Below are 22,732 nucleotides of genomic sequence, written 5' to 3'. Positions count from 1 at the left end.
TAAAAACAAACTCAGAGAGAAAAGAATGGGAGGCTAAGAGATATGCTTGCAAGTCTTAAGAACTTTCAAAAAGTAGAAGAGCTCTTTGAATTAGTTTTTCCTACAATAATGAAAAAGTTTCACTGGCAAAGGCATATTTAAAATCCTCACCATGTTTTGGATTCCTTTTCAAATTTGGCTGTGGCTGGGGAGGAGGTGGAGGTGGAGGTGGTGGTGGTGGAGAGTCTCTATCGTGACTTATCACTCTATCAACCGATCCATATATTGCCAGTGTCAGACAGTTATACCAGCCTCTTAGCACCAAACCATCGGTATTCACCTGATTTTTAGAGGGAAAAAAATCTTTCAAATTAATGTCTTAATATGCCAGAGGTAAACTGATACCAAATTAGTTTGTGGTCAACTAAAATCATTAAAAATATGCTGAAAACACATGGGTCTGTATTGGTGAAAATTCAAAGACAAAGTTTTTACATGGCCCTCCAGAGTTATTATAACTAATTCTGTTCTGAGGCTACATCTCCCTAGCCTTACATTTTATGTCAACCCTCTTCAAAAAGCATAACCAGATTTCACACCAACTAGAGAGAAATGGAAATGAAATTAAGTGGGAGTTATTAACAATTAATATATCTAACCCTAATAGCTACGAAGGTCATGCATGTCCATAAAACCGCAAATTATACTGTCTCAAGAATTACACAGCACACAGAATTGCACAGTATTCTTCCTATGTGCCCAAATCACACATACAAGCATATTTTATTTACTTGCAGTGTCCTTAAAAAGCATTAAACAAATTGTTTTTGCAAAAAAACCTTTCTCCTATAAAGATCAAAGTCTTTACCAATATCATTAAACCCCCATTTGCTTATGAAATAAAAATAACATCTTTTTATGCTTTCCAAACATATCTACATTGATCTCTAGATCTTCACAACAACTATGAGAGGCAGTCAGAGCAAATACTACCATTCCATTTTAACAAATGAGTAAATGAGAATGGCAGTAGAAGAACCTGGTAAAGGTAAAGATGATGTAGTAAATAGTACTGAGGCCCCTTCTAGAGGCACAATAAGAAAGAAATTACTATTCTGGCTGCAAGGCTATAAAGGGAAACTAGGGACCAGAAGAAAAGCTCAAAGATTATCCTGAGGGAGTGAGACACTTTAAACAGAAAACTCCACCGGCAGGAAGATAATCAGATAAGGAAGATAATTTGTAGTCTGAACATTATGCACAGTTACCCCTCAGCAGATTATCAAACAGCAAGCTGGGCAATCCTATTCTATAGATCACATACTACCACTATTATTTTTGCATTTCAGATCTTCCATGATTAGATACTTCTAGAATGGCACTTGCTATGCCAAGGAAAAGGACATACTTTTAATATGAAGGAAAAAATATCAAATTTTTCTAAATCGTAATTAAGGCACAGTGATGTCTAATAAAAATTTACCCACCTATCATCTTCTATACTTGCCCAATTAAAAGTAAACAAGGGAAGTATAAATGCTGACCTCTTCCTGACTCAAGTATAACGTTACAGGAAGAAAGAGCTTTCTTTGTAGCCACAGAGAATAGCATTACAATGTCTTTGCTCCATTTTAAAATAATTTCTGGATCCTAGAGGAATCAGACAAGAAATGATCATCTGTAGAACTAGAACTAAATAAGGTGACATTCTACATCACTGGTTTATTTGGATTTAAAACTTTGAATGGAGGTGAAAAAAAAACATTAGTGACAAATTGAAAACTGATTTCCATAATCACCTTTGAGTTGGGTCTAAAGATGATGGAAGTATTCTCATCATACTCCAGGCTGCAAAAAAAAGTAGAAATAAATATATAAGCTCAAACACAGTTCATGAAGTCTTTCTAGGTTCAAATATTTCAATATACTCAAAAGTTAGATTTTTGTTTTGTTTTAAAAAGGCATAAAGATTTAATTTACTCTCCCAAAAATGTCATTTAACAAAAGGATAAAACAAACACCCCAGAGAGTCTGAGTCAATGGGCTTAGGGTGAGTCTAGGCATTGGTATTTTTTAAAAAGCACCACAAGTAATTCTAATGTACAACCAAAGTGGAGAATAATTGCACTGTGGTCCTCTAAAAAAAGGCAAACCAAACTAGCTGCTCTAGAGTCAATTCCAACTCACGGAGGCCCCATGTGTGTCAGGGTAGAAGTCTGCTCCATAGGGTTTTCAGTGACTGATATTTAGGAAGTAGATCTCCAAGTTATTCTTCTGAGGTACCTCTGGGTATGCATTAACTATTGCCTTACCCAGATGCTACCCTAAAAATGTATACTAGGACCAAAATTAAGAAAAAATCACCTACTTTTTGACACTATCTGCTTTATGAAGTAGATACTGACAAAAGAAAAACACTCTAAATTATTAAAAATTAGCTGCTTCAGATTATCTACATTTTCCTTCATTAAAAAAAAGGTTATCAATATAATTTAATAAGAAATGAAAGAAGGATGATTTAGTGAAGTCTAAGAAACTTTGCATCTCTGACAGGGATAAGTTTTTTCATTTTTAAGCTACTTTTTTTTTTGTTTTATAAATGAGTTTCAAACAAACCCTTTTAACAGTCAATGTGCAGACATCACAACAACTACCATATTTGTACGAAAATAACACACACCTCCTATGTTTGCCAACTGCTCCCTGCCCCCATGAGGTACTTTTGTAAGTGCACTATGCTAATTTAATTAAAAATTTTTTTTCTTTAAAGTTTGTTTGGCAAGCAAACATAGAAGGCATGCATGCGTTATCTGCATGAAAATATGGTAGATTGTTTTAATATACCTAACATGCATTAAAGAATCCAAAAAGGGGTTATCTATTAACAAATTCTCAGTTTACAAAATATGTGGTTATGGAATTTTACGTTTTGTAGTAATGCAATATAAAAAAACAGACAAAATATTAGCTCTCAATGTTTTTATATGCATATTTTTTTAAAAGACTCAAAAAGCAAGCATTCCAAATTAGAAGGTTACTATCAAATCATGTGGTCTGTGTAAGAAATTCATGCACCAGTAAAAATTTTAAAAATATGGCTAATAATTCACAAATTTAAGGTTTTATTTTGTATATAAACTCATCATCTCCTTAGGAGCTTGACATTCCTTTGACATTGCCAGTGGATAAATTAAAGCCTGATTTCATGGGTCTGGCACCAGATACATATCCTTTTTTTCTGTTTAAAGAATAAAAAGATTCTCCTGACTAACTCATGAGTTTCTGGTGAAATTACCTAACAAGTACGTACCTTCCCAACCTATCGAAAACTGGGGCACTTGGTTTGCTTACATTGTTGAAGAATAAATCTAACTGAAATGTATGCGGAGAAGTCTCCCTGTGAATGAAACAAAGTTCAAATATTAACTTGTGCAACAATCAGTTCCTAAATTAAAAAAAAAAAAGTACAAATTTAAGAGCAATTCTAAAATTATGAAATGATAGTCTTAAGGTTATATAACAAAAATATACAATTAATTATAAATTCTCCATAATTTTATTCATATTCAATCCTCAAGTAGCTTACTATCCACTCTTGAGTATGACTGAGAATAAAATTTAATCATTCAAGCACCTTCCCACTGCTATTTGGACCATTTTAAAACAACTAAACATTTAAATTTTAAAATGTTATTTTAAAGGCAAGTGTTATTTAACTGCTATGATATTAAATTTCATAATTCTTTATATCATTGTTCCCTTTCATTACTAAGAGTCAGAAGATAACTATACTTCAAGTTGTATATTACAATTACAATTTAATTTTAACTAAATTCACACTAAAATAAGACTATAATAATAAAGTAAGCAATTTTAGCATCAGAGCCCTAAATTCTGACTTTAAGTCTAAATTAAAGTTTTTATAGCAGACGGCAGTGGGTTTTTTAATTTACACATATTTTGATTTTTGGGGAGATTTACATAGTTAAGATTAAACACTACTCAATTTTTGTTAGAATGAAATCTTGCTGTACTTGACGTAAAAGATACTGAAGAATAGCATCTTTGGCTGAAATTCCTTAGGCACAACTAAAATCTTGATTTTTAATCACTGCATTGTTTGTTTACGTAAAAATCCAAATGGCGCAAAGTATAATGCCTGAGTACTATCAAGAATTTTCTCATACACTGCTGGTAGAAATACAAACAGGTGCAATCATTCTGAAAAGAAATATGGCAAAAAGTATCAGGAGGCTGAGAAAATGTTCACACAATTTGATCCAGAAATACTTTTCCTAGGAAATGTTTCTATGGAAACACTCAAGGATCAAAGATTTTTTTTCTCAACAGAATGTTCATCATACATTACTTATAATTTGAAAAACTAAAACCTATCTAATGGTCCCCACGTAAGAGACTAGTCAAATTATAGTACAGTCATTTGTTAGACTATACACTCATTAGAAATTATATTTTCAAATAACATTTAATGATGTGAAAATGCTCCTGATGTAAATGAGATAAAGAAATATACAAAAAGTAAACAGTGGGGTCAGAGTAGCATCATACATTTACCTTACCCAAATTCAACCATATTACCCTTCCTTTCAAACTAGACTTTGGCTCCAATACCTCAAAGAAACAACAACTACTACAAAAGGCTGACAAGCAAATTCTTTACTTTTGAGCTCCCAAAGGCTCAGGTCTTGGTCACTGAACATGATTTAAAGAATCAAAAGATAATTTTATCTTACAACCTGTTTGACTCTAAAACCTAATCTCAAATAAAATGCTACATTTGTAAGAAATAACAAAATATACAAATACACACATTAAAAAACACAATATATCAAATGTTTTTAGGATTCTCTTGGGACAGAGGAATTAACCAGTTGCCACTGAGTCGATTCCTAGTCACAATGACCCCATGTGTGTTAGAGGAGAACTATGCTCCCGTAGGGTTTTTATAGCTGATTTTTTAGAAGCAGACAGCCAGGCCTTTATTGTGAAGCATCTGTAGGTGGATCTGAACCTCCAGCCTTTCAGTTAGCAGTCAAGTGCATTAACTGTTTGCACTACCCAGAGACTCGAACCAAACCAGTTACCATTGAGTCTATTCGAACTCATGGCAACTCCATGTGCATCAGAGTAGAACTGTGATCCAAAGGGTTTTCAATGGCTAAGTTTTAGGAAGTAGGCCTAGTCGCTCAGTGGCGCAAACAGTTAACGGGTTTGCTGATAATCAAATGGTTCGAGGTTCAAGACTACCCACAGGCATCTTGGAAGAAAGGCCTGGTGATCTACTTCTGAAAACCCTGTGGAGTACAGTCCTACTCTGACGCACATGGGGTCACCAGGGGTCAATACTGACTTGATGGCAACTGGTTTACAGAGGGATTACAGGGACTTTAACTTTTCCTATACACTTTTGAATTTTATCATGAGAAAAAAACACTATTGTAAAGTATGCTGCACAGACATCATTTGATCTGTAAGATTACTCTCAACCTTGAGATTCTAGGCTTCATAGTGCATTAATACTTTACTGTTCTGTAACATATTAATCACTATAAAGGTATTTCTAATACTTTTGTATTTGGAGTTATTAAAACATGAAGAGTCATTCATCCCCAACTAAGAAAAAAGAAGAGAGATAATCAGGGGGAAATGTAACAAATACTTCTACCCTGGGAAGCTAATAACAGAGACCTATTTTGCCTGCTATGGTAACCAGCTTCCAAGATGGCCCCCCAATAATCCCTGCTTCCTGGTATTCTCACCCTTATGTAGTCCCCTTCTGCACTGTACCAGGGCTGGTCTGTATAACCAACAGAACATGGTAAAAGTGACAGCATGCCACTTCCAATATTATGTTATAAACCATACTACCTGTGGCTTTAATCTTCAGCTTGTTCTCTCATTCTTGAATGACTCACTCTGGAGGAAGCCATGTCGTGACCTGAGCAACCCCATGGAGAGGTTCTCCTAGAAAGGAACTGAAGTCCAACTCCAACAGCTATGTGAGTGAGCTTTCAAGAAAATCTTCCTGCCCCAGCCTGTATCCTGACTATAACATCATGAGAAAATCTCAGTCAGTTAAGCTGCTCTCAGATGCCTGACCCTCATAAATGGTATGAGAAAATGTTTACTGTTTAAGCTGCTAAATTTGCTGTAATTTGTTACACAGCAAAATACAGCTAATAGACCTTCCTTGGCCAAAAGAAATATATAAGAAAACATGGGTTTTTCTTAAACATGGGGGCGGGGGGGACCAACTATGAGGTCAATTACAATGATTCTTCATTAGAAATATTAATTAAATACTCTCATTGCTTCATTTTAATGGCACCTTTCATGCTTTTATATCTATTTCTACAACTAATCAACTAGTTTTACAAATTTGAAGAAGTAATTTGTTAACTTTGTTTCTATATCATAAAACTCCCCACTAAGTACCTGGCTTAACTCCTTTATGTAACAGAAATTGAGTTATCTATAACATGCATACAATGAAATACAGTGTTGATACATAACCTAGGTTACAAGCTAAAAATTCACATAAGATATATTATATATATTCATGTTTCTATGACCATAATTTAGCTCACATCTCCAACCCATGGAATTAAAATCAGAAGATAATGATTACTCAAGTTATGACAAAGATCAAATTCCTGTTTTATGTAGGTTGTTAAAGTTATCAAGTTATCAGGGATATTGTCTTACATTTTCTTTATCTCCCACAGAGCCTAGGAGGAAAAAGTATCAAATAATTACTTGCTAGTTTAAAACCAGGCTAAGATCAACATTAGGTCATGGAATCTGATACTATGTAGTGAAAATACATTTTTAAATATTCAGACTAATTCTCATTTATTTTCAAGGGAAAAGTCAGGTTACACATACTTCATCTACTAGACACATGCCCCCCTAGAATATTTTGGAAAGCGTAAGCCTATTTCGACCAACTTTTTTAAAAAAGGAAATGAAGAAAGAAAAATCTGATTTAGTACTTAGGTTAAATAACTATTCTTTCCAAGCTTCTGGTTTATGATGACATTAAGCATAATATACGCTGCTACAAAAACCTACAGTTTATTTCAATGCTGCATAGCCATAATTGAATACGGTTTTGTTTTTAACTTGGAAAATATTAACTTAAGCTTTTGCATTTAAGAAAATGTTTCTAGGACAATCTTTAGTCAAAAAATACTTCAGAAGAGAGAGCTGGCTTACCCATACGCTCTACTGTCAGGCAGGCTGCTGTGGGCTCTTACTCCTGGAGGTATGACGCGGACTTCATTAATGTAAACCACACATGGAAAACGAACCACATCTATATGAGAGCTTTGCTTTAAGAAAAAAAAAAAAAAGAGGAAGGGGCAAACTCTAAGCAAAACAATTGTTTCTCTATTCACAATTTACTCGTATTTAATTTAGTTTCTTTTTCATTCACAATGCCACAAATAATTTTAAACTCTGTATCATTAAAAGTGAGCTATTATATTACTTGCAATGCTACATAATTACTCTTTTAAAAATAGCTGATTATAAAATACACCTAGTTAAGTCTCTCTCCGTTTGTATGAGTGGCTGTGTAACACTTTCTGCCATGTATTTACCTCCTTGCTATTTTGCTTAGGACCACAACCCCTTATCTGAAACCTCTGGAGGCAGAGGCCTTTCAGAATTCTGACTTTTCAAATTCCTAAAGGTAATATGCTACAAATACTGCACATTACTTAACACTCCCAGTGGTTTCTGAGACAGCACCTTATAGCCAGCACATTAATATTTCTATACCATATGGCTTCACACTATATAATAAAGACTATAACTAGCATCATGTCAGTTCAGATCAGGTTGTGTGGCCAAATGAATTGAAGACAGATTTTTCTGCCACCCTGGAATTTCAAAATTTATAGATAAGGGATTGTGGATCTATGATAAAATGAGCTTAACTCACTAAATTAGTCGGTGTACAAACGACTAATATCAAGGAATCCAGGAAGGCCATTTAAGTAATGAGTAGTTGAGGTTAACCACTCTGAGATTAAAAAAAAAAGAAAATCCTAACCCACATGGAACAAAGGAAATGAAGAAAACCAAAGACACAAGGCAAGTATGAGCCTGAGAGTCAGAATAGCCTACATAAATCAGAGGCTACGTCAGCCTGAGACCAGAAGAACTAGATGGTGCCCGGCTACAACCAATGACTGCCCTGACAGGGAACACAACAGAGAATCCCTTGAGGAGCAGGACAGCAGTGGGATGCAGACCTCAAATTCTCATAAAAAGGCCAGGCGTAATGGTCTGACTGAGGCTAGAAGAACCCCAGAGGTCATGGTCCCCACACCTTCTGCTAGCCAAAGACAAGAACCATTCCCAAAGCCAACTCTTGAGACAGGGATTGGACTGGACTATAAGACAGAAAATGATACTGGTGAGGATTGAGCTTCTTGGATCAAGTAGACACATAAGACTATGTGTACAGCTCCTTTCTGGAGGGGAGATATGAAGGCCAAGGGGGACAGAAGCTGGCTGAATGGACACAGAAATACAGGGTGGAGAGAAGGAGTGTGATGTCTCATTAGGCGGAGAACAACTAGGAGTATATAGCAAGGTGTATATAAGGTTTCGTGTGAGAGACTAACTTGATTTGTAAACTTTCACTTAAAGCACAATAAAAATATATTTAAAAAAAAAGGAAATCCACAAAATAAAAACTTATCACAATAAAAGAAATGCATAGCATAAATTGTATTTTGTAAGGTATACTAGGTCCCAAAGATATAAAGACAAGACATACTCTGCCACGAAGAAACACACTAATCTACTGTAGCAGACAAACAGATATATTGCTATGATATAAACTCACACAGGTTGTTATGAAAATTCAAAGGAAGGGTACTTACTTAACCCATCACTGTGGCCAAACACTTGTAAGGGAAGAAAAGGAGTGTCACAGGAGGTTTCCCAAAAGAAATAGCACCTGAGCCAAAGAAATACTAAGTCTTTAAGGAAAACAAGAATCAGTGGAAAAGTGGGAAAGGAAGAGCTTTTCAGGCAAAGGGAGAAGCTTGCCCAAAAAGAATACTCACAAGTAAGTTCACCAAGACTAGAGGAAGACCCTCAACAAGATGGACTGACACAGTGGCTGCAACAATGGGCTCAAGCATAATGACTGTGGAGATGGCAAAGGACCAGGCAGTGTTTTGTTCTGTTGCATGCAGGGTCACTATGAGTAGGAATCAACTCAACGGCCCCTAACAACAACAGAGGGTAAAATGGCAGGGGAGGACAGGCCACAACCAATAGAATTACAAGAAATAAAAATTCTCTTCTCCTTTACACGAACAGATACACACACCCATGTTTATTGAAGCACTGTTTACAACAGCAAAAAGATGGAAGCAATCAAGGTGCCCATCAATGGATGAATGGATAAATAAATTATGGTATGTTCACACAATGGAATACTACGCATCGATAAAGAACAGTGAGGAATCTGTGAAACATTTCATAACATGGAGGAACCTGGAAGGCATTATGCTGAGTGAAATTAGTCAGTTGCAAAAGGACAAATACTGTATAAGACCACTATTTTAAGAACTTGGGAAATAGTTTAAACTTAGAAGAAAACATTCTTTTGTGGTTACGAGAGGGGGGAGGGAGGGAGGGTGGGAGAGGAGCATTCACTAATTAGATAGTAGATAAGACCTACTTTAGGTGAAGGGAAAGACAGCACACAATACAGGGGAGGTCAGCACAACTGGACTAAACCAAAAGCAAAGAAGTTTCCTGAATAAACTGAACGCTTTGAAGGCCAGCGTAGCAGGGGCAGGGGTTTGGGGACCATGGTTTCAGGGGACATCTAAGTTAATTGGCATATTAAAATCTATTAAGAAAACATTCTGCATCCCACTTTGAAGAATGGCGTCTGGGGTCTTAAACGCTAGCAAGCAGCCATCTAAGATGCATCAATTGGTCTCAACCCACCTGGATCAAAGAAGAATGAAGAGCACCAAGGACACAAGGCAATTACGAGCCCAAGAGACAGAAAGGGCCACATGAACCATAGACTACATCATCCTGAGACCAGAAGAACTAGATGGTCCCTGGCTACAACCGATGACTGCCCTGACAGGAAACACAAGAGAGAACCCCTGAGGGAGGAGGAGAGCAGTGGGATGCAGACCCCAAATTCTCGTAAGACCAGACTTAATGGTCTGACTGAGACTAGAACGACACCGGTGGTCATGGCCCCCAGACCTTCTGTTGGTCCAGGATAGGAACCATTCCCAAAGACAACTCTTCAAACATGGATTGGACTGGACAATGGGTTGGAGAGGGATGCTGGTGAGGTGGACACTTGAGACTATGCTGGCATCTCCTGCCTGGAGGGGAGATGAGAGGGTGGAGGGGGTTAGAAGTTGGTGAAATGGACATGAAAAGAGAGAGTGGAGAGAGCGGGCTGTCTCATTAGGGGGAGAGTAATTGGGAGTGTGTAGCGGAGTGTATATGGGTTTTTGTGTGAGAGACTGACTTGATTTGTAAACTTTCACTTAAAGCACAATAAAAATTATTTAAAAAAAAAAATTCTCTTCTACTGAAGACAACTCCAAATCTACATCTCTATCCAGGACCTCTCTCCTGAGCTCCAGGCTACTATATCTAACTGCCTAATGGGTATCTCCACAATGGGTATCTCCACTTCGATATCCTTCGGCCACCATAAATCCAACAAATCCAAAACAGAACTCTCTTATACTGGGGATGGTGCCACACTCACACAATGCCCCAGAAAGACAGCAGTATCATCCTTGGCTTTTCATTCTCCCTCACCTAAACCAGTCATCCACTGAAACACCAAATCCTATTGATTAAACCTCCAAATCTCTCAAATATATATATTTCCCTCCATTCCAATTAACTGTCACTTCTCTAGTTCTGGACACTGTACTCTCTAATCTGGATTACAGCAACAGGATTCTAACTGGTTTTCTGCTTCTTTCTTGCCCCACCCCAATCCATTCTTCTACTGGAGCATAGTCTTTTTAGAATATAAATGCATCAGTTGCCTGCTACTTATTGCCCTCAGGCCATATTCCTTAATAAGCTTTATAAGACCCTTTACCATTTGGCAGAAACCCTGGTGGGGTAGTGGCTAAGAGCTATGGCTGCTAACCAAAACGTCAGCAGTTTGAACCCACCAGGTGCTCTTTGGGAACCCTATGGGGCAGTTCTACTTTGTCCTGTAGGGTCGCTATGAGTCGGAATCAACCCAACAGCAACAGGTTTGGGTTTTTTTGGTTTTTATGAATTTGGTCTCTTTTCATCACTCTAAATTTATACCCCCAATACAGCATACTTTCTCATCTTCATCCCCTCACTCATGCTTTTCTCCCTGCTTAGAGCCCTCCCACATCCCTCTGTCCCAACTCCCTCTAGATGTTGACCTTCTCTTAAAAGTTGAGCCAGATCCCAAGTTTGGGTAGGTGTCTCTCCCTTTGTGTACCCAAAGCCCCCTAGCAAACTGATTTGTAATTGCCTTTTTAATCTCTCTCACTAGAGTATGTTTTCCAAGAATTCAAGAACAAAGTCTCAGTTTCCTGTTATATTCATAGTTAGTGCCTAGCATATTCATTCAAAGAATTAAAGACTTTTTTCTTCTTCTTCTTCCTTATTATACTTTACATGAAGGTTTACAGAACTAGTTTCTCATCAGTTAGTACACACATTGGTCTATGACAGTGGTTAAAAACCCCACGGCATGTCAACACTCTCCCTTCTCAACCCTGGGTTCCCCATCACTAGCTTTCCTGTTCCCTCCTGCTTTCCAGTTCTTGCCCCAGGGCTGGTGTGCCCCTTTAGTCTAGTTTTGTTCCATGGGCCTGTTCAATCTTTGGCTGAAGGGTAAACCTCAAGAGTGACCTCATTACTGAGCTGAAAGGGTGTCGGAGACCATATTCTCAGAGTTTCTCCAGTCTCGGTCAGGCCAGCAAGTCTGGTCTTTCTTTGTGAGTTAGAATTTTGTTCTACATTAAGAATGAAAGACTTTTAACAGATGCTTAATAAAAGCTGACTAAATTGTGTTTACAGAGAGTTAAAAATATTACAATGAAATAGGGGCTTAAGGTATCCAGAAGAGTTAAGTAAGCCTAGAAAGACAGGTTGATAATGATGGGAAATTATAAAGGGTTTATGATTTGGAAGGTAGCAGGAATGTTTAGAATAAATAGGTCAGATTTCAGGACACATAACTAAGCCTCACTTACCTGTGGAAGGAAGGAGTCATTGTGTGTTTAAGGCCCACAGTATAGCTGTCTCCCACTCCCTCTTCTATCCCTGCAACTATCTTTTCTTTTTACCCTCTCTCTTAGCAGTATCATCTATTCCTACCACTTCCATTATCACTTCTGTTTAGATGAATTCCACACTGGTTTCTTAAAGAAACTTAAAATGTAGTAGGATTTTCTAGAATCAGCCATTCCTCTAAGACTTTATTTTAACCCTGCAATTCCACTCTGGAAAGTAATGTTAAAGAATTAAAGACGTATAAAATAATCTAACTTCAAGAACATCACATCACTGTAAAAAATCAGTAACCTAAATGCAAGAGAATTCAGTATGTAAATAATATATTACAAAAAAAAATTATGCAACCAATAAAAAATGATAGTGTATAGATGATCTCTAGAATATATAAGAAACTGGTCATGGTGATTTCTTCTAGGGAGGGAAACAAGATAGGCGGAAGATGGAAAATTTGCTTTTTATTATATACCCTTTTATACTTTTTGAATGTGTACCTCATATATGTATTACCTAGTCCAAAAAAAAAAAAGATAACTTTTTAAATGAAACTTATTTTTAAAAATTATATATAGGTGTATTTTAGTCCAAAAATATGTAATACATTGTTACGTGAAAATGAAGCCACAAAACAGTATGCAGAGTTTCAGTTCATTAATGTGGATGTACATATTTAAATATATATTCACTACACAGTTTGGAAAATATTAAGTAAGCTGTTTGTAGCTGGGACTATGATTTAGCCCCTCCTACTTAGTCTCATATGGAGCCCTGGTGGTGCAGTGATTAAGCATTTGGCTGCTAACCAAAAGATCAGCAGCTGGAATTCACCAGCTGCTCTTTGGAAACCCTATGGGGCAGTCCTACTCTGTCCTATAGGGCCACTACGAGTTGGAATTGACTAGACGGCAATTAGTTTTTTTATTGTTTAATTCACTCCCCCTGGGACTTTATACCATGGATTTAGAGCCAGGAAAATGTGTGTTGATGTGTCTTAATCTACCTATGCCATTTTAGGAAAGTCACCTAACTTCTCATTCTTAGTTCCCTTATCTATAAAATGGAGATAACTACCTTTCAAAGTTGATGGAAGGATTACATCGACTCAACAGCAGTGCGTTTTGTTTTTTTAATTTATCTAAACCATTTCAGACATTACTGATCAAGTAATCCACTAATCATGTAATCTGACTGTTTGAAAAACTACCAGTTTCTACAAAATAGTCTATACTCCTTTGGTGAGCATTCAAAGAGCTCCATGACCTGGCTTCAAACTGCCCTTCAGATGTGACTTCATACTGCTACTTTCTTTATACCCTACAGAGGACTAAGCTACTTTGCTATAATGTCCTCCTTACCTATCCACAGCTGTGGAACATATACCCTTCCAGCAAACACCAAGTACATATGTCAGCCCACCTTGATGAAGTCTTTCCTGATCTCCTCAAGGGTGATCTCCCGTTCCTCTGAAATCACATAGCCTTTATATACACCCCCCAAACAGAGTTAAATACTGATTTGGAACTGGAATGTGTCCAACACTGCTGGACATTTTGGAAACAAAGTCAATGAACCCCAAGGAATTCCCACTCTGCCTTTTTATGTACTCATCACATTCTAACTTGAATCATAATTTTGTGGATCTAATCTCTAATACATGGTCCCTAAGTGGTGCGAGGTTGTATCATCTGCATATCACAAGTTGTTAATGAATCTTCCTTCAATTCTGATGCCCTGTTTTTCTTCATATAGTCCAGCTTCCCAAATTATGTTCTCAGCACAAAGACTAAGTATAGTGAAAGAATACAACCTTGGTGTACACCTTTACTGATTTTAAACCATGCAGTATCCCCTTGTTCTCTTCGAACAACTGCCTCTTGGTCTATGTACAGGTTCTCCATCAGCACAATTAAGTGTTCTGAAATTCCCATTCTTTGCAATGTTATCCATAATCTGTTATGATCCACACAGTCGAATGCCTTTGCATAGTCAATAAAACACAAGTAAACATCTTTCTGGTATTCTCTCCTTTCAGCCATGATCCATCTGACGTCAAAATGATATCAATCATTCCGTACCCTCTTCTGTATCCAGCTTGAAGTTCTGGCAGTTCCCTGTCAATGTACTGCTGCAATCACTTTTGAATTATCTTCAGCAAAATTTTACTCGTCTGTGATATTAATGATACTGTTTGATAATTTCTGCATTATGTTGGATCACCTTTCTTTGGAATAGATATAAATATGATCTCTTCCAGTCGGTTGGCCAGGTAGCTGTCTTCAAAACTTCTTGGCATAGACGAGTGAGAGCTTCCAGCGTTGCGCCTGATTATTGAAACATCTCAACTGGTATTCCGTCAATTCCTGGAGCTTTATTTTTCCTAGAACCAATACCTTCGGTGTAGCTTGGACTTCCTCCTTCAATACCATGGGTTCTTGATCATATGCTACCTCCTCAAATGATTAAACATCGATCAATTCTTTTTGGTATAGTGACTCTGTGTATTCCTTCCATCTTCTTCTAAGGCTTCCTGTGTTGTTCAATATTTTCCCCATAGAATCTTTGAATGTTGTAAGTTGAATTTTTTCTTCAGTTCTTTCAGCTTGAGAAAGGCCTAGCGTGTTCTTCCCTTTTGGATTTTTAACTCCAGTCTTTACGCATAAAAAAAAAAAAACGCATTACATTATAATAATTTACTTCATCTTCTCGAGCCACCCTTTGAAATCTTCTGTTCAGCTCTTTTACTTCATCATTTCTTCCATTCACTTTAGCTACTCTATGTTCAAGGCCAAGTTTCAGAGTCTCTTCTGACATCCATTTCGGTCTTTTCTTTCTTTCCTGTCTTTTTAATGACCTTCTGCTTTACCTTCTTCATTTGTGATGTCCTTGACATCATCCCACAATTCCTCTGGTCTTCGGTCATTAGGGTTTAACGCATCAAATCTATTCTTGAGATGGTCTCTTAAATTCATGTGGGATATACTTGGGGTCGCATTTTGGCTCTTGTGGGCTTGTTTTAGTTTTCTTCAGCTTCAACTTGAACTTTCATATGAGTAATTGAGAAGGACATCATGCTTGGTAACGTAGAGGGTCATCGAAAAAGAGGAAGACCCTCACTGATAGACACAGTGGCTACAACAATGGGCTCACGCATAACAATTGTGAGGATGGTGCAGGACCGGACAGTGTTTTTTCTGTTGTACGTAATGTCACTATGAGTCGGAACTGACTCCACGGCACCTAACAACAAAGGTGGTGCAAATGGTTTGCACTGGACTACTAACTTAAAGGTTTGCAGCTCAAATCTACCCAGCAGTAACTGAAAAGAAAGGCCTGGAGATCTCCTTCCGTAAAGATTAAGAAAACCCTAAGGGGCAATTTTCTGTAACCCATGAGTCGGAACTGACTAAAAGAATGGGTTCTGGTTTTTTTTTTTTTAAATCCCTAATACTTATCTATAAACTCCTTGAGCATAGAGATTCTGTTTTATCTCAATGTCCCCTACAGCACTCAGCAAAGTGCCTCACACATATAGAATTCATTAACCATCTCTGTTTTAAGACATACTAATTATTTTTAACTGTGAAACTTGATAGCTCTCACACATTTCTTGACCACCAAAGCTGACTTCCAGATAGACTACTCTTAATTTTTCACTCTCCAACACTGTTTTCTAAACACCCTATCCTTAGATCACAATTACTATCCAATTCCTAAATATATCTTACACAGTACCTCTGCACACACCTCTGCACACACCTAGTCTGCTGTTGAGAACATCTCTCCCCCATTCCTTCTCTACACACAAGCCCATACTCCACCAAGACTCTGTTCAAATTTGATCTATACTATGCCCAGTCACCCCCACAAGGAGATATTTACTCCCTTCCCTATGCTCTCACTGTCCTCACTTGCTAAGAATAAATGAAGGAATAAGAGATTCTTGTTGTTAGGTGACATTGAGTTGATCTCAACTCATAAGGACCCCGTGTGACGAAGGAGAACTGCCTCATAGGGTTTTCTTGACTGTGATCTTTACTGAAGCAGATAACCATGTCCTTCTCCTGCAGAGCCACTGGGTGGGTTCAAATTGCCAACCAATATGTGATAAATGACTGAACGCCAACTTTTCTTAAACCAGACTACTACTAAATTGACTTACCATGTGATTTTTCTTTCATTTTTAACTGTTCTCCATCTCTGTACACAATAGGTTTGTTCTGATCCAACCACTGACTCCACTGTAAGTTTTCGAAAGCCTAGCTAGAACTACAGTCAGAAAAGATGTCACTGAACAGAGCTAACTGACCTACAAGAAATGTGAGGTTATCAGTAAGATGTTAATCCATGGTTCACAAAATTTTGACTTTCACAGACTTGTAAACCATTTGTTAAAAAAATCACATCACGGTTGTCAACGTTTCATTCTGACAAGCAAAGCATTAAAATACACCTTCTATCACCATTATTTCATAAGTGAAAACCAAAACCAAACACCAAACCCAGTTCCCTCGAGTCGATTCCAACTCATAGCGACCCTATAGGACAGAGTAGAACTGCCCCATAGAGTTTCCATGCAGCGCCTCGTGGATTCGAACTGCTGACCCTCTGGTTAGCAACTGTAGCACTTAACCACTACGCTGCCAGGGTTTCCTCAAAAATGAAAGAACAATCTAAAAGACTTATTCAAATATTTATTGAGCACCTACATTTTGGTCTAAAAGGTCACTATCAGTCGGAATCGACTCGGTGGCAGCTGGTTAATGGGTCACCTACATTTTACAGGATACTGTTCTAGGCACTGGAGATACAGCTGTGAAGAAGAGAGACACTACTTATCCAAATGGAGCTTGATATGCACACACACTCCTCTGATAATAAAAACAGAAGAATCTCCGAATAAAGAACAGTTCTCTAAATTGATTAAATCCAGATTAAGGGAAGAAATGTGAGGGTTTTTTTTTTTTAATTTCACTGGGGACTTCGTTAATATTAGTTTGTGGCCTGCTTCTGGGAACATTTAGTTAACTAAATCGAAAAAGCTCGATGCCATCCAGTCGTTTCCAACTCACAGCGACCCCACAGGACAGGGCAGAATTGCCCCCTGCGGTTTCCAAGGCGCGCCTGGTGGATTCAAGCGCCAACCTTTTGGTTAGCAGCCGAGCTCTTAACCACTATGCCACCAGGGCTCCAAAAGTGACATTCCATTTACATATTGCAGAGCCAGTCAAACGTTCAGGGGTGCTCGAAATTGTCTGGTACAGAACAGCTGCTGCACAACACCGACTCTCCAAAACGTCAATACGTTTGTGCTTTCGGACGGAAGTTTGGCTACACTTCTCTCAATTCTCCCCTCTTTGCAAGTATTCTCCACACAAGGGACGTTCCGTATAAGCATTTCGTGTACAAATGTGTGAAATCTTTCCAAGAGGTAAATACTGAAGTTTCAGGATAAACTGGAAAACGCCGCAATCCTAATTCTCACAACTGAGCTTCAGAACTCCCGTTAGAAAAGTGACCTGAAGAAGATTCAGAGAAGTCTTAACCAAGAACTACCAAACCAGCGTGAGGTGCTCGGACTCCTGCGTTACTGTCAAACACAAGCTGCCCAAGACCTCTCCCAAACACCTGAGGTAAATCTGCAAACCATGATCCTTCTGAAGGCCCAAAACTGACAGGAATGAGAAAAAAAAAAAGAGGAATGCGAGCAGAGTAGCCAACTCGACTAAAGACACGGAGGCCTAAGTTAGACCAGGGAAATGAGAGGGCTGCTGTAGCCCTTTCTCAGACATGGTGCCCACACCCATGTTGGGGGAGGGGGGGTGTACGTGAGGAATTAACGCGACAATCGGCGGGAAGAAAAATGAAGGCATGTCTAATGGCCTTTTTTTTTTTCTTTTTTGGTATGGATGCCCAAGTGGAGAAGCAGGTCGGAATGAAGTCACAAGGCCTTACCTCAGCGCTCGGGTGCTTAAAAGTATCTAAAAATAGCAGCTCCATCGCCGAGTCCACCGCCATGTTTGCAGCGGGCGGGGGCAGGGGGAAGACTTCCGGGGCAGTGTGCTACAACCTCGGCGACAGCGGCTCAGGAGAGGGAGAAACGACAACGGCTCAGGAGACGGAGAAACGACAGCACTTCCGCCGCCCTGCGCGCTTGCGCTGCAAACCTCGGCCTACCGTAAGGCGCCCAGCTGCCCGAAATCGTCGCCCCGCCTACTCCAGCGCGGCGGACGGAGCCCTCTGAGATGCAAGAGGAGAGGGGAGGAGAGGAGCTGACTACGGAGGCTCCAGTGGTCCAAACCTTTCTCTACCGCGCGCGTTACAGAGCCACGACGGCCTCCGGGTGGCGGAGTGCCGAGTAGGTTTTGCACGTGGTGCAGGTCGGGTGGGGAAAGGTGCCAACTCTTGATACCCCGCCCTACCTTGCATACCCTCCAACAAGCAGCCCCTACACGACGTGGAGGAAAAGATGCAGTGAGAGAGGATGAAAAGAAAAAGACATTGAAAAAAAGAAAAGAAACGTCTCAGAAAACGAAAAGGTCCTTTGATTTCTCATCTGTAAACTAAGAATAAGAATACCTAACCCACAAACTTGTGAGGATTGAGATAAAATTCAAGACATTTTATAACGTGAAATGCCAGGAACAATAAAAAGGGCTCAGAGTGGAGAGTAAGTCTCCCTGCCAAGTGTTGAGCATGTGGAGCAACTGGAACCATACCCAGCTACTTGGTGGTGTGAATTGGCACAACGGTTTGGGAGAGTAATTTGGAAACATCTAGTAAAAGTAAACAAGTGACTGCCCAACTCCTGGGAAAATTCTTGCAGATGTGCCTAAAAAAAATACCTACCGATAGAATGTTCAAGGCAACAATTTTTAGTTGCAAAAAAGCTGGAAACTTAATTTCCATTAACGGAAGAAGTGAAAAGTAAACTGTGGTTGATACAATGTAATAGCGTATAGCACTGGGAGAGCATGAACTAGTGCTGTTACCTACTAACAGGGATAATCTCAGCAACGGAGTTATACGACCACAGGTTAAAAAATAAGTAGTGTAAAATAACCTCTACATAGTTCAAAAATGTGCGAAATAGCACTTTTTAAGGGCCTGCATATGTTATAAAATGATAAAGAAATGCTTTGGAAATATGAACACTAAGAGTTCAAACTCATGGTGAGCTGGAGGGAGATGTAATGGAGAAGCACACAGGGGCTTCAAACATTTTGATGATGTTTTATTTCTTAGGTTGATGGTGGTTTCATAGGTGTGCTTTATATTGTTCTTTGCACCTTTTGATATGCCTGAAATATTTAACAATATATTATTTTTTAAGTAAATATCCCATCCACCACCTTCTACAACTATGCAGTTTCCTTCCCAAAAGCAAGCTCTATTAACTAACAGTTTATCTCCTTTACTATTTGTTTTTTTCAAAGAACCAGCTCTTGCATTCACATGTATTATTTCTAGGACTTTCTTTTTTTCTAATTCTTCAGTTTCTGCATTTGGCTTTACTGATTCCTTCCTTCTGCTTTTTTTAGACTTATGTGTTTTAATTTTTCTAATTTTTGTAATCAATGCTTTATTTATGTTCATAATGCCTTATTTATTACAATATGTATTTGTGTTTATCAATTTTCACATAAGCTTTCTTTTAACAGAATGTCATAGTTTTTACCATGTAGTGCACTTGTACTTTTTTTTTTTTTTTTCCCATCACTCAAGTGTCTCATACTGTGGTGGCTTGTATGGTGCTGTGGTGCTGGAAGCTATGCCACCAGTGTTTCAAATACCAGAAGGGTCATCCATGGTTGACAGTTTTTGGCTCAGCTTCCACACTAACACAGACTAGGGAGAAGGAGCTGACTATCTACTTCTAAAAGAACTGGCCGGTGAAAACCTTCTGAATAGCAGGGGATATAGTGCCAGAAGATGAGTACCTCACTTTGGAAGGCACTCAAAAGATAACTGGGGAAGAGCTGCCCCCTCAAAGTAGAGTCGGCCTTAATGATGTAAATGGGGTCAAGCTTTTGGGACCTTCATTTGCTGATGAAGCACGACTTAAAATGAGAAGAAACAGCTGCAAACATCCATTAATAATAGGAATGTGGAATGTACAAAGTATGAATCTAGGAAAATTTGAAGTCATCAAGAATGAAATGAAATACATAAAAATCGATATCCTAGGCATTAATGAGCTGAAATGCAATGATATTGGCCATTCTGAATTGGCCAATCATATGGTCTATTATGCTGGAAATGGCAAATTGAAGAGGAAGGACATAACATTCATCATTAAAAAGAACACCTCAAGCTCTGTCCTGAAGTACAATGTTATAAGCGGTAGGTGTAATATCCATACACCTACAAGGAAGAGCAGTTAATACAACTACTATTTAAATTTACACACCAACCACTCATACCAAAGATGAAGAAATTGAAGATTTTTGCCAGCTTCTGCAGTCTGAAATTGATTAAACATGTAATCAAGATGCATTGATAATTACTGGTGATAGGAATGCAAAAGTTGGAAATGAAGAAGAAGGGTCAGTAGTCAGAAAATATGGCCTTGGTGATAAGCACAATAGTGGCAGTCACATGATAGAATTTTGCAAAAATGACGACTTATTGATTGCAAATACCTTTTTTCAACAACAAATACTGCATGACTATACACATGGACCTTGCTGAATGGAATACACAGGAATCAAATCAACCTCATCTGTGGAAAGAGACAATGGAGGAGCTCAATATCATCAGCCAGAACAAGGCCAGGGACTGACTGTGGAAAAGACCATCAATTGCTCATATGCAAATTCAAGTTGAAGATGAAGGAAATTAAAACAAGCCCATGAGAGCCAAAATAAGACCTTGAGTATATCCCACCTGAATTTAAAGACCGTATCAAGGACATCATCATACATGAAAAAAGCAAAAGGTTATTAAAAAGACAGGAAAGAGAAAAGACCAAAATAGATGTCACAAGAGACCCTGAAACTTGCTATTGAACACAGAATAGCTAAAGCAAATGGAAGAAATGATGAAGTAAAAGAGCTGAACAGAAGATTTCAAAGAGTAGCAAAAGGAGACAAAATAAATTATTACAATAAAATGTGCAAAGACCTGGAGTTAGAAAAACAAAAGGGAATTTCTCAAGCTGAAAGAATTGGAGAAAAAAGTCAAGCCTTGATTTGCAATATTGAAGGATTCTGTGGACATAATATTGAACAACACAGGAAGCATCAAAACAAGATGGGAGGAATACAGAGAGTCACTGTACCAAAAAATTGGTTAACATTATTCACCCATATCATGAAGTAGCATATGATCAAGAACCAATGATACTGAAGGAAGAAGTCCAAGCTACACTGAAGGCATTGGCTCCAGGAAAAACAAAGCTCCAGGAATTGATGGAGTAATAAATGACATGTTTCATCAAACAGATGGAGCACTAAAGGTGCTCACTCGTCTATGCCAAGAAACTTGCAAGACAGCTACCTGGCCAACAGACTGGAAGACATCCATATTTGTGCACATTCCAAAGAAAGGTGATTCAACAGGATGTGGACATTATCAAACAACATCATTAATATCACATGCAAGTAAAATTTTGGTGAAAATTATTCAAAAGCAGTTGCAGCAATACATAAACAGGGAACTGCTAGAATGTCACAACTTCAAGCCGGATTCAGAAGAGGACGTGGAATGAGGGATGTCATTGCTGATGTCAGATGAGTCTTGGCTGAAAGCAGAGAATACCAAAAAGATCTTTACCTGTGTTTTATTGAGTATGCAAAAATATTCAACTGTGTGGATCATGATATTGCGAAGAATAGGAATTCCAGAACACTTGATTGTGCTCATGCAGAACCTGTACGTAAACCAAGAGGCAGTCATTCAGACAGAATAAGGAGATACTTCTGGGTTTAAAATCAGTAAAGGTGTGCATCAGGGTTGTATTCTTTCACTATACTTATTCAGTGTGTATGCTGACCACATAATTCAAAAAGCTGGACTATATGAAGAAGAATGACATCAAGCTTGGAGGAAGACCTATCAACAACCTGTGATATTCAGATAACACCACTTTGCTTACTGAAAGTGAAGAGGACTTGAAGCACTCACTGATGAAAATCAAAGACTACAGCCTTTAGCATGGATTATACCTCAACATAAAGAAAACAAAAATCCTCCCAACTTGACCAATAGGAAACATCAAGATAAATGGAGAAAAGATTGACGTTGTCAAGGATTTCATTTTACTTGGATCCACAATCAATGTCTGTGGAAGCAGCAGTTAAGAAATCAAAGGATATATTGTATTTGGCAACTCTGCTGAAAAAGACCTCTTTTAAGTGTTAAAAAGCAAAGATGTCACTTTGAAGACTGAGGTGTACCTCACCATGTCATGGTATTTTCAACTACCTCGTATGCATGT

The 22,732-nt window shown here is 38.3% G+C and overlaps 1 protein-coding gene across 1 annotated transcript in view; it reads right to left on the bottom strand.

Moving 5' to 3' along the window:
* Nucleotides 1-18,537, bottom strand: part of VIRMA (vir like m6A methyltransferase associated) — a 70,836-nt gene extending 52,299 nt beyond the window's left edge. Inside the window, exons 1-5 of the mRNA XM_049854552.1 lie at nucleotides 18,250-18,537; nucleotides 7,216-7,331; nucleotides 3,290-3,376; nucleotides 1,779-1,827; nucleotides 151-319 (exon numbers count right to left, since the gene is read on the bottom strand). Of these exons, the coding sequence (XP_049710509.1) occupies nucleotides 151-319; nucleotides 1,779-1,827; nucleotides 3,290-3,376; nucleotides 7,216-7,331; nucleotides 18,250-18,312 (484 nt within the window). The 5' untranslated portion in view covers nucleotides 18,313-18,537. The remainder of the gene's footprint in view (nucleotides 1-150; nucleotides 320-1,778; nucleotides 1,828-3,289; nucleotides 3,377-7,215; nucleotides 7,332-18,249) is intronic.
* Nucleotides 18,538-22,732: the final 4,195 nt, after the last annotated feature.

The sequence above is a fragment of the Elephas maximus genome, chromosome 15 (assembly GCF_024166365.1).
Source record: "Elephas maximus indicus isolate mEleMax1 chromosome 15, mEleMax1 primary haplotype, whole genome shotgun sequence".
In the NCBI taxonomy this organism is placed as follows: domain Eukaryota; kingdom Metazoa; phylum Chordata; class Mammalia; order Proboscidea; family Elephantidae; genus Elephas; species Elephas maximus.
This window is presented reverse-complemented; position numbering and strand designations above follow the sequence as displayed.